Raw genomic sequence first — 13,062 nt, 5'->3', positions numbered from 1 at the left:
AAAAAAACAACAACAACACACAGCGTTTGGCTGTATTTATTCTGTATGCCTTTATGATTTTTACATGGAACTGTCTATCTAATCAAAAATTAAATGTATGATTCCGTAACTTATTGAATCATCTTTAACGGCAATAACTGTATATGGAGGGATTTTGGTCCACTCAGGTCCCTGTTTGAGCCATGCTTTAATTGTGAGACAGATGGTCTCATATTTGACTCTAGAATACTTTGGTATAAAGTGAAGTTCATGGTCAACTTGACTGCAAAGTGCCCAGATCCTTTGGCTGTAAAACAAGTCCAAATCATCACCCTTTCATCATCGTGCTACAAATGAAATTATGGGGCTTTGCTGTGTTTATGGGGTTTTAGGAAAACCTAAGCTGTGCTGCCAAGCTCATTTTAGATAGAATAGGCTTTTCTCCTGGCAACCCTTCCAAACAAAATAGTATAGCTGCTACTTACATCCTTAATTCTTATGGAAGCAGTAAGGGTGTATGTAGTTTTTCCAAAGGATTGCACAGAGTCCTGTGAAACCTTTATTCTTCAGATGAATGTAGGTATCTCCTAATAAAGAAGTAAATTAAAAAACATACTGTGATTGTAGATTACTATAATAAACTGTTAGACAACACTCAGTTGTCACCTTTGGAGAGCACATTGGACTTTTTTGGTCCAACACCTAATTACAGTTTGCTTGTTTGCTTTAGCACATTTCTCACAAGTTCTCAGTTCTGAAGATTTCTTTTGCAAATTAGAGCATGCTTATGCATTCAGAAAAAAACCCCACTTCTGCAAAAGCTGTAGCTCACTGGAAATACTTAATTCATGTGTCAAAATGTTTTTTGTTTTTTGTATTGATCAAAGAGTAATGACTACCAGAAATAGATAAATTAATATTTAGAGAGAGAGGTTAGATATGAGTACATCAGTGGGAAAGCTCAGGATGGAGACAAAGTCAGAGAGGCAAGGCTGAGATGGTTTGGACATGTGTAGAGGAGGGACAGTGGTATGCATATGGTCCTCCGGGCAGGAGGAAAAGAGGAAGACCACAGAGGAGGTTCATTGATATTGTGAAGGAGGACATGATGGAGGTTGGTGTGACAGAGGAGGATGCTAGGGTTAGGGTGAGATGGAGACAGTCCCCTAAAAGAAGTGGCTGGTAGAAGAAGCCAAAATCTTCATTTATTTATTTATTAATATTATTATTATTATTTGAAATAAAACTTGTCAGCTGATAGAAAAAATACACGTTTTCACAAAAAGTTATATGCAACCAATATTTGTTTTTAGTCATGGTCCTGGCAGGCCAAGGCTGTTTTTCTTCTTCTCTCTTTTTCTCTCTCTCACTTCTGCCTCCCCCTTCTCAGGTGGAATTGCCCACCCTGAGGTGACTCCAGTTTGAGTGTCCACACTCTGCAAGATCATTGGCTCCTTGGTATTGCATGGTGTTAAGATTGCTGGAAAGATTTTGGTGCATTCCTCCAAACTCAGCTTACCTGCACTTTCAAGTGGGACGTTACCTGTCAAGAGAAATATGCTTACAAGTTAATTTCCTGCCCGCTTTCCACCACTCTCTTCTGTTCCCTCTCTTGATTTTTTCAGCCTACTTGTTTGGCCAGTGCAACCTGCTAAGAAGAAACACAGAAGTAAACAATTTGAAACTGTATCTGCGATCCTCACCTTAGTCAGCTCTTACGTGTCCTCTTCTCTTTGAGAGAAATCCCCATTTCCCTGTAAAGAGTTCACTTCCCTGTGTACTCACCTGTTTCAAAACTCTTCAGAATTCTGTAAACTTTAAAGCTGCTGTGCTTTCTCTTGAGTCCGGTGTCACTTTGATTATGATGAAAACATTATCAAATGATAACAAAGAACAAGAAATGCTCTAGCTAATGTGCACAGATAGCAACTCTTACGGAGGTTTTCCACAGTTATCTTTGTCTCTCTGTCAGCCCTTTGAATACCTGCATGTTTATCCAAATAACAGGCAAAGTCAAACTGGTGACTGATATTACACAGCCATGTTCAGTTTCTTTCACTGTAATCTTCATGCTCATGAAATGAAGACTTAGCTCAGAAGGCGACGCGCATATTCAGAAAACTTTTATGCCACAATGGGCAATTCAGTTTGACAGTCCACCATCATAATAACCATATAAAATTTGGAATAAATAAACAAACTACACGTAGGTACAGTTTTAAAGTCTCTGGGTAGAACCTAAACATAGATTGAAGATGGAATAAGAAAAACTACTCAACATTCAGCAGCTTATTAGAAGACGATATGAAAGATTTTGAGTAGCAGTTTGTTTTTCCCACAGGTGCAGGGCAGCACCAACCTGAGGGCAACAACATAACTTCTCTTAAGAGAACATGCTTTGGTTGACAAATAATGCTTTTTGTCTTCTGAACAGATGTTTCTTCCAAAGCGAGTTCACTTGCTGTTAAACTAACTCTATTTTACTCAGGGTATGCAAACACTACACCTCAACACACAGCTTTGAGATGCAAAACTTTTATTTTGGATTTTTTGGATTATTGTGGCAGTCTGTGGCTGCTCTATTAAAAACAAACGAACTCCAGTAACAGTTTGACAGCAGCCACAGTGATTTCACAGAGAGCTCTAAGCTCAAATAAAACTGACTATGATTATACAACATGTCAAAATCTGCCCACAGATGGCATCAAAGTGTTAATACACTAATTGTCCACAAAGGGGAGACAGCAGACAGGTTGCAGAATCGAGTTACTGTAAAAAATGATCAGCTTTACTCAAAATAAATAGGAATCACTTTTTCCTTAAAGTGATTCAGCTTTTACTTTAAGGTGAGGCTGTGCAGAAGTCAAGTGACGGCTGAACCTTATAATTTATACTTTGTATCAGAATTAAGATGAAATGCATGCTCAGAGGTTTGAATTTATATCTGTGAAGTGAAACAGGTCAGTCCACGAATTCTGCTGTAAATGATCAGTTTAATTCTGAAACAAATGCTTGTTCAGTAAAGTAACGGGAGGCAGAGCTACATCATTTAATGATGTTTATTTAAAAAAACAGAATTACAGAAAAAAATAAGACCTTGACAGGATAAGATGCTATTTCTTGCAGTAATCTAGGAAAATAATGCAGTCAAAATAGCATCACCAAACCAATACGAATAATTTGAAAACAAAAATTGCTGGCATCTTAAAGCCTGAGGAGAAGTTTAAAGGTCTTAAATACAACGCAAACAGAGCTCCTTACCTGAGTAAAGTTTAACGGTGTGTTTGGTCTCTTTAACAATATTGCACGAACGATAAGATAATTCACCCACTTCAGGGATTATTTTACATTTCTGATACTTGTTAAAAAAGAAGGGGGGGGGGGGGGGCATGAATTACTTTTTAAGCATCACCATCCAAGAGGTACAACTAACCATCAATCAAGGTGTGGAATAATTATCCACGCTGCTAAAGTTCTTTTCTTTAACAGCCAGCTGCTGGATCAGGGTTTGTTTTAGTCAGCCGGAACATCCTGTCTGCGTTAAGACAGGAAAAATGCTGTCGAGCTTTTTGTCAACACCTCCTAGCCTCTGAGCCATTGCTCTCATCTATTTTTCTCTTCCTGTTCTTGGTGACCTCATGTCCTCTCAGCCATTAAGCACAAAAGTCTTACCTGAAAGTCTGGGACTTCAGTTATTTTATGCTGCACTGATAAGCAGAGGCACTGGAGCTACTTTAAGGCATTGTGGAGTGTTGACAGGCTTAGTGTTGTAGATTTGCACTATTTTCTTATATGGAGATATTTATTATTGTGACCGCCACACCTTTTTCCTGTTCTGCTCTGTTTCCTTGTTTTGCTGTGTCCCTGGTATGCTGTTGGTCACGTAAGTCATTCATTCAAACAAACAAACAAACAAACAAACAAACAAACAAACAAACAAACAAACAAACAAACAAACAAACAAACAAACAAACAAACAAACAAACAAACAAACAAACAAACAAACAAACAAACCAGTTTATACCGTGCATAGTTGAAACTAACATTTAGATCATGTATTCATAACCGGATATAAGTACTACATGAATGAGTTGACAGAGATTTTCATAGGCTGAACTGGATGCTAAGCAGTTGAGTCTCTGAACTTAGCTGCTCAGCATATCCGAGTTTTCTGAATTCTGTATTTCACACAGTAGAAGTGTGTGAAGAAAGCAGAGAGCATTAAATTCTTTTTATTTTCCTGCTCCAGGTGTAGTTTTCTTTTTAACTGAAAAATCTTTAAAAAGTTTGGTGTAAAATCCTCCCAGACCTCCGTTTACACTTGTTGTTTATGCATCAAAGTCATGGGATGGCGGTGCCCCCGGCATCATTGTCACTGGAGGTTCTGAAGTCCTGAGATATAACAACAAACCTGTACAAGTTCAGTGCAACCACTAGGAAGTTCTTGATGGCAAAAAAGACAAGCATCTGGTGGAAGACTTTGAAGCAGGCCATCACAGTGAGCCTGACACACAGAAAAGGGCCGTCCTGGATAAACAGCGCCTGAATGATGTTCCATATGTCAGTGCTGTGCTTAGTCAAGAGAGACTCCTGTGCACCCTGATCAGCCTCTCTGCCAGGTGTGGAGTTCACCACTATGTCAGATAAGGAGAGAAAAAGCAACAGATTGGGAGTGAAATGAAGGTTTCATTCAGGTAGCTTGATGTAGTCTGACAGACGCCACACTTGCTATTTAGAGCAACCTTCCCTGCTATTGTTTTTCAAGAGGTAAATCTTTCTTCTCTAAAGAAATGCTGGAATAGTCACACATAAAGGATACCTATTATGCTTTTCCCTTGAACTTACATCTTCCCACCCATAAGAAAGTTAGCCAATTAGAAGAAAGCTGGATAAAGGGGAGGGAGAAACAGTTAGAACAGCTTACTTCTTTAAGTAGATCAGTAGATAAGAGGAGGGGCATCACTAAGACCTACAGTTAAAGCATCATTTTTAGCCTTTAAATGGCTAAAAACTAAAACAAAGGCTATCCATTTATTGTTTAGCTGTTTAAACCTCAAAAAAGTCTAACCTATCATAGAAGTGAAAACTCTTCACATATGCACAGGACTCCTATGTTACCCAGTTAATGTGTTTGTTGGAGTGTAATGGTTTACATAGTCACATAGAAAGCTGAGGGTTCCTGATTTGAGGACAGTAGGACACACAAATTCCCTGGGAGTTCTGTCAGGAGGGGTAGCTGGTATAAAAATCTATCAGATCAAATATGTAGAGCTAGCCAAATATTTGAATAAGTCAAGTCAAACTATAAACAGTCTTTGGTGGTTTTCCTGTGTTATAGGGGGATGGGGAAACCATGCTAGTGTAATTGGAAAGTCAAGCTTTTAAACCCTTTAATCTTTAATATATTCAGTGGTTGTTGTCTAATTTCTTTGAAGAGGGTTGATGAGGTTCACGCCTTTAATCATCAAACATTTTTCAAGAACCTTAACCTTTCAAAAATGTATTATAATGCTTGACCATATACCCTATCTTAAAGATTGTAAGATGTGTCAGAAACTCCAGAATAGCTTCTAAATTGATCTTTTTTTTCTCAGTGGCTGTTTCCAAAGTCAACTCTGCATTATATGAATATGTTGCATTTGTCTATCAATTCTTTGTGTGTTTAAAAGAGATCCAGACAAAGTGAACATGGCTCTCTGTGTGCAAACACAGAGTAAGATAAGATAAGATAGAACTTTATTAATCCCTCGGGTGGGTTCCTCTGGGAAATTCGAGTACTAAGTGCTCTAAATGCACTGCGATGGTAAAGATGCATATAACTGCATCATTAGGGTTACTTATAAATTATGAGATGGGGTTATGGAGAATTGAGATCATTATTAGGGTTTGGCAATTTCAAGAACACAGCGGCCTAATAAGAGATTCCTCTTCTCAGGTAAAATGAGAACTTGAAGCTTTGTCAATTTATCTCTAATTATTTGCACAAATTCCCAGTTCTGACTACTTCATGTAGCAGTTTTTTTTTAAGTATAGGTCTGAAGGAAGCAGCATTTCCATGTTGGTGGCAATGCCCTTTGGTTTTGATACTCGGGAAGTGATGGCACTAGGGAGAACTTATCTACATCACCGTTTACTCCCAGCAGTTGATGGGATGTTTGGCAAAATTATAAACATGTTGAATTACTAGGGAATTAGTGTCTTTATGGTGTAGGCCCTTAATAAGCACTAAAGTTACATTTTGATACACTAACACGCACTGACCTGCTAGATGAAGTGGAAATTGCAACATACTCCAGGTCCATACACCTAAGATGACATAGACCAGCATATCATTGTTATCTCTGTAAAAAACAAAACAAAAAAACACGGTGAAGAGTGAAGAAAGAGTTTCACTGCTTATTTCAGTTATTGCATTGATATATTATCAACACATGTACATGGCTCTGTGTGAAATTAAAATAAATGCACATGGAGATGGAACATGATTAGTCACCCACTTGATATCTGATAGTGTCTCACTAGTAAATTCCAGGATGTCCGCTGCAGTGCCAACAAAGATTAGAAGAAGTTGAGACAACTCATCTCTTGTGACCCCGCCTCCCAAGGGCAGGAGCCACTTCCCCACAATGAGCAGGATGAGCAGGATCTGATGGAGAGCCAGGATCCAGTCATTCGCACAAACAGCAGAGAAAAAATTGCCAATATCCTGGAAAAAGAAAAGACATTAACAGATATTTAAAGTTGGTTTAAACTCACTTGTATACCCGTAAGAATGCAGAAATTAGCCCTATTAGAACAGATGTCAACATGAACCTTCGAAGAGAGAGTTCATGACAGAGGAGGATAGAGGTGGGGTGGGAATCCTATCCTTTATGACCAAAGAAAATTGGTCAAAAGACAATTCTGATGGACTGACCGAGTTATAAGTATCGGGTTTCACCCAACACCCACTCTTACCTTGATAATAACTAGCGTCAGAACTGTCTTTTCTGCAACTGTCAGTAAAAACTGACCTCGGTTCAATTAAATTGGTGTTCCTAATAAAGTGCTCAGTGACTGTAAGAGTAACTGACACAGTTGCAAACCACACTAAAACAGAATTTAATACATCACTTACCACAAGACGTGACTAAATTATCTTTTACGTGTTAATATTAGATTTGGATGACAGTGGTAGTTTAGTGTCAGGGGAACACACTACATTATACTTTGTCAACACAGCCAAACTTGGCATTCACATGATATCATTGTATGTTATCATATTTCAATGGGATTTGTTGACAGTAAGAAAAATGAAGAACATTGCCAGAATTATCCTTCAGTGATTTTATCATCCCACACAACATTGTACATTGTTTTTATAAGTGACACGCTGCAACTAACTGCAGCCATTTTTAAAAAACGTGTTTTTTCTTTTATCTCCTGGGAGAAATGGGTGTGGTGGTTGTGGTCTAGTAATTGTTTATATAGTCTGGTTTAAATCACTCCTCTTACTGTTATTGGTCACTGTAGTATTGGGGCTCATGTGTTTCCAATCAGTGTAGAAAATTTAGTCTGTTTCATTTGTAATGTTTTACAACTGCAGTTTTATTCAGTGTTCTTAATTGCTGTGGCTGTAAAAGCAATGTGACCACTGGAGATTATTCTGATAGTTATGTAGATGCAGGCTACTTTTGCAAGTTTTAAAAGTCATACAATTTAAAATAGTCTTTGCAGCTACATTGTGGCCTCACTGTTTGACAGGTGTCCTGAAATGTAGTGTTTGTATGCTAACTACGTAAAACAGAGTTATTTTTTCCACTAAGTCTTCGTTTCAGCTGTATGACGTTTACTCCATCTCACCCTGTCACACCAACCCTCTCCATGTCCTCCTTCACTACACACATGAATCTTCTCTATGATCTTCCGCTTTCCTCCTGCCTTAGCATCCTCTGCACATGAACAAACCGCCTCAGCTTCTCAACTTTGTCTTCAAACCCAACGTACCCAATGAAAATCTGCAAATATTCAACGTCCCGCCTCTCGTCTTTCTCTCCAAACCAGACATAATAGCATGTCTCACCATCATCTTGCAAACCTTGCCTTTCACTCCTGCTGCTGTTCTTCTATCACAAATCACTCTGAGACTGCCTGCACTCTCTTCTTCACCACTCTTGTGCACTGTCTGTTACTTTGGATGGGTAACCACAGGTATTTAAACTCAGGCATCCTCTCACGCTCCAAAATTGTGTTAAACAATCTGATCTTTGCTGTCTCTCCTGGACATCTTCATACCCCCACAGGTAATCTCGGCCAGCAGCCCCGCTTCATCGTCTTCACAGTTCCCCTCTGCCTGTTCTCCATTTGTCCTCCCCTCATTCTCTTTTAATTAATCTGTGAGTTCCTCAAAGTACTTCTCCCATCTTCTCAAAACACTCTCCTCATTACTTATTTCCATTTGTAAGAAAACCATCAACGTGAAAAGCTTTCAAAACAGTTTGACTGCACAGGAAGTTTCAATCCTCTTATTTTAATGACCTCCTGAATTAAATATTGCTTCCATTATCAAAGGTTTATTCTTACATCATCTGATGCAAAGCACACCCATTTAGAAATGACTGAAATGCTACTCTTGACAGTCATTTTGATAGTGATGGACCCAGCCAACTGATAGACTGAGTGTTTGGTATTGACTTATAAATGCTCTTCATATTACGGATGAACTGTGGGACTCTATCCTTGGCCAGGTTCACAATATATCAATGTGTGCTCGACATACACTTATCCAATTTAAGATAGTTCATCGGGGGCATTGGTCCAGGGGTGGACCCAGCCTGTATAAGGTGTGGGGGTGCTCCTGGTACATTGTTTCATATGTACTGGTCCTGCCCTTCTTTGTCCACCTTTTGGAAATCTGTTTTCCATACCATGTCTGAAGTCCTGCAGCATCAAATTGAACCAGAGCCACTCTGTGCTATGTTTGGTGCGGTCCAGAATCTGAATCTGTCCAACTCCAGACTCAGTACATTAAACTTTTCATTATTGTTGGCCAGGCGAGCTATACTGCTGAAGTGGAAAGACTCTTCTTCCCCCTCACACACACAATGGCTAAAAGATATAAAGTCTTGTATGGATTTGGAAAAATTTTTTGTTTGTTTGTTTGTTTTTTGGTTTGTTTTTTTGTTTAGTTGGGCAGCAGGCTTCCAATTATTTGTTGTTTTAAGGGTTAAGGGATTGAAACTTTTGAATATTCTGAAGCATTTTGTGTTATTGTATACATTGTATTGGAACCTTTGTCTAATAAAAAGACTTTTGAAAGAAAGACTTATAAATGCTCTTATTGCTTATACTTATTTGACTGTGACCTGTGAACAGTGAGGTTCCTGAGAGGTTGATTGTTGGATCCTTTATCCTTCAACTTATTGTTTACCTGAAGGATTTGTACTGTATGCTGGTGATATTCATCTCAAATCTCATCTATTCCTTTCTTGTTGAATTACTCAAAGCGTTCTTATAATAAAACACAATTGAAGATTGTTCTTTTTCTTTGATCACGTCTCTCAGCTATTCATAACTTCTCTAGTTATCAAATACTCTCCATCCTCAGATAAAATTAAATGCAGTGCTGCAGAAGCATAAGTAAAGCAAACTATGTGACTGAAATTCTGCTGTCAACGTGAAAACCTGAGTTCCTTTGAACCAAAATGTCATAATATCGGAAAATTTAACACTAAGAAAAAACAGTTGAAACTGTCAAAACAACAAATAAAATGATCATCACTGACTGCAAGCCTTCAGAACTTCTGTTTTTCCTATTAGTGGTTACTTTCTATATTGTTCAGTCTCTAATGCCAAAACTAGACTGCCAGTCTTCTGATGTTGAAATCTTTCTAAACATATCGGAATCAGTCTGTACGAAGCTTTCCAGTTAAGTCTCTTCAGGGATCCCGTATTACACAGTCAGATTTCAGTTCCTGATAACCACGTCTCGTATTCTTTGCCCTTGAAGAGCCTGGCAGCACTGTCCACAACTAAATTGAGAAAAGACATGGACGCTGGTATTTCAATATACAATTTAATAGAAGTTAATAGAAGTTAATAGAAAGAGAATATGCTTTACATATATATTTATATATATTTTCCTAACCCTGTGTGTGCATATAAATAATTAATAATAATTTATATGCACATACGCATATAATAATAATTATTTAAACAATAATTACTGGGGGAAAGGTTAAAGTTTATGCATTGCAGACAGTGTGTCTGATGACGAGGTTATTCTGGGATATACATTGTGAACTTAAAGTTTCAGTATTACATTAAATCCACACTTCTGTGTAAAGAGTTTCCAAGAACTATTTCATTAAATCACCCTGAATCTCGAATTTTAAAAGAGACTTGACAGATTTTTTTTATATTATATGGTTTGCTAAACATTTTTGTGTTTTTCTTTTTGGCTTTATCAAAGAGAAACAGCCAGCAGGCAGTTAGCTTATCATCAAGAAGCAAGCTCTGTATGAGGTAAAACTTCAGCCTCACGAGCAAACACCTGAAGCCCAAGCTGTGGTTTTTTATGGTGAGCATTTGACTGTTTCCTGGCTGGGAGCAGTGACTTTCTCATGAATGATTATGTGGCAGCTTTAAAGTGCTGACATGGCAGGCATACAGCTGTGAGCAGTAAAAGGGAACAATACAAAACAGATAGAACCAGTGGAAGTAAACACCAAGAGACTTGTCTAAGCAACTTTCCTGAGAATTTTGTCTGCCTTTAGTTAGTTCATTCGGAAACGCTCTGTTAGTTTCACAACACTATTCAACATGATATATTTGACTATGAGTGCCAAATGGTATAAAATCAGTTTTCTTCTTTTTTTCTTCTTCTTTCCATCACTCTTACCTTCAGGGAATCCGTGATCGTGAGGTTTCTGGAGGTCTTGTTTTGAATGAGGTTGTACAGATCCAAAGAATCAAGCTTTTGACACTGAAACAGATGAAAGAAGATTTTACAGACTTAATTTCACAGGCTACTTATTATTCTCTTGTAGGTAAGCCTGTATAAACCTAAAAGCAAATGGGATATCTGATGGAATCCGTAAATGAATGTATAATGAACGGTTATTTTACAGAGCTGGACGCCTGCAAACTTCCCACTCACCAACATCTGTTGTTAAATTACATGTTTGAGAAACAGGAGATTATTTTAAGCAAGTTATATAATTTATCTTTCTGGCATGGAGTACCTGAGGTTCGCTGTTCTTATTCTGCTGGTGATGGAGCTCCAGGAGCCACATGGAGGGAATGATACTAATGAGAAACAGAAAGATGGGTGGGGAAAACCTGCAAGATGACCAGAATCATTCAGACTTTTTATTTATTTATTTATAATTAGTAAAAAAGAAAAAAAAAACCATATACAGAACTGATACCCCTTAAAGATAAATAAGATTACAACAGATGCTTTTCATTGTGTTCTTTTGGAGATTTGGCAGTTTGAAATAATTATTAGTTACTGCCACAATATTAAGTATTTTATTATCACTTTGCTTCTAGTTTACTTCCTCAAAATACTACCACGCAACATGATTTTTAAAACAACAGATATTCTGAGGCATCCATTAACCTCCTCAGTGATTGGTGGATGCTTCATTAAATGCACAGTCTTACACAATATAGCACTTCAATAAGTTGTTGAATGAAATGCAATATCACGTCAGAAAAATAGAACAACACAATGTATTTCAAGCATGCAGGAAGACAGGGGAGACTGCGATCTGCGATATGAGTTAAGGGGTACCACCCCAACTTAATGTCTTAGGACAGCTTAACAATAGCAGCAGAGGGACAGGCAGGATATAGGATGCTCGGGGGAGATGGGGGAAGGGATAAAGTTTTTGGGGGAAATGGTAAGCGCTTAGTTTTAGTCATATACTGTACATCTATGCCAAGTAGCTGTGCAAACTCCAGTCGTTAAGTAACATAATGCATACTGAAGGATAATATAATTACAGCCTTACAGCACATTTCCACACTCTTACATTCATGCTTCACATCTCACCATTTGTAATCCTTTCCTTTCCTCCTCCTCAGGGTTATTATCATTTCCAGAACAAGCGGCAAAAAGAGGAAAGTTAGCAACCAGTAAAAGTCATGTTCCTTCACCCGAGTCACTCTCCACACACCGATGAGAGCAATCAGGATAAAAAGCGCTCTAGTAATGATCGCACTTATAAATTTAATCAGACCCATGTCGCCGGTTGCCTGCAATTTGGCACTGGACGCCGCAGCGGTCCCGTTATTCCTAACTGCACGGATACAAACGAAACTGTGACTCCAGCAGTGAAGTGGGGGGGGAAATCGTTTTTCGCCAAAGTCACAAAAGTTTAAGCTCCGCCTTATAGAGTCAAGGTCCATTTTCCCCCCCCCCCCGACCCTTAGACGGGATCAGATACACCAATAGAAGGGAAAGTCGGAATAAATGTAGCTCCAGTTAAATACAATGCAAGCTGACGCAAGAAGGTCTTTCTGTTTTTTCGTGATTAATTCATGACATCTTGGACTGATTAGAAATTCTTTAAGGGTATGGGGGAGGCAGCATCACAGCATGCCTTTCTTTAACAGGAATACCACGACAAGGACATCCTGAGCTGTTTTAATTCCTGGAAACTATAAATTAAGTCCCAAAGCTGAAGCAGAACAACAAACAGGCAAATATGACCTTTACTGGTTGAAAACTATTTTAATAATAATAATGGATTGCATTTATATAGCGCTTTTCGAGACCCTCAAAGCACTTTACAATTCCACTATTTATTCACTCTCACATTCACACACTGGTGAAGGCAAGCTACAGTTGTAGCCACAGCTGCCCTTGGGCAGACTGACAGAAGCGAGGCTGCCATATCGCGCCATCGGCCCCTATGGCCAACACCAGTAGGTGAAGTGTCTTCCCCAAGGACACAACGACCGAGACTGTCCGAGCTGGGGCTCGAACCGGCAACCTTCCGATTACAAGACGAACTGCCAACTCTTGAGCCACGATCGAGAGTTTTAGCAACTATTTTATATTTATTAACTGTTTTATACCCTTCAGTTAATGTATGA

The 13,062-nt window shown here is 38.6% G+C and overlaps 1 protein-coding gene across 1 annotated transcript; it reads right to left on the bottom strand.

The window, feature by feature from the left end:
* Window positions 1-3,022: 3,022 nt before the first annotated feature.
* LOC147315995 (transmembrane protein 26-like) lies at window positions 3,023-12,316 on the bottom strand. The gene is made up of 6 exons (XM_086258076.1): window positions 12,017-12,316; window positions 11,202-11,298; window positions 10,859-10,942; window positions 6,477-6,685; window positions 6,241-6,320; window positions 3,023-4,613 (listed from the first exon to the last, which is right to left on the bottom strand). Exons 1-6 carry the CDS (start codon window positions 12,205-12,207, stop codon window positions 4,321-4,323), a joined length of 954 nt encoding a protein of 317 aa, XP_086114202.1. The 5' UTR covers window positions 12,208-12,316; the 3' UTR covers window positions 3,023-4,320.
* Between the last annotated feature and the right edge of the window lie 746 nt (window positions 12,317-13,062).

This window comes from Aulonocara sp. 'chitande type north' Nkhata Bay, linkage group LG13 (assembly GCF_057382095.1).
Source record: "Aulonocara sp. 'chitande type north' Nkhata Bay isolate Kocher_YH1m ecotype deep benthic linkage group LG13, A_spYH_male_GT1.1, whole genome shotgun sequence".
NCBI classification, from domain to species: Eukaryota; Metazoa; Chordata; class Actinopteri; order Cichliformes; family Cichlidae; genus Aulonocara; species Aulonocara sp. 'chitande type north' Nkhata Bay.
The sequence above is the reverse complement of the archived record's forward strand: the minus strand, read 5'-3'. Positions and strand labels throughout refer to the sequence as shown.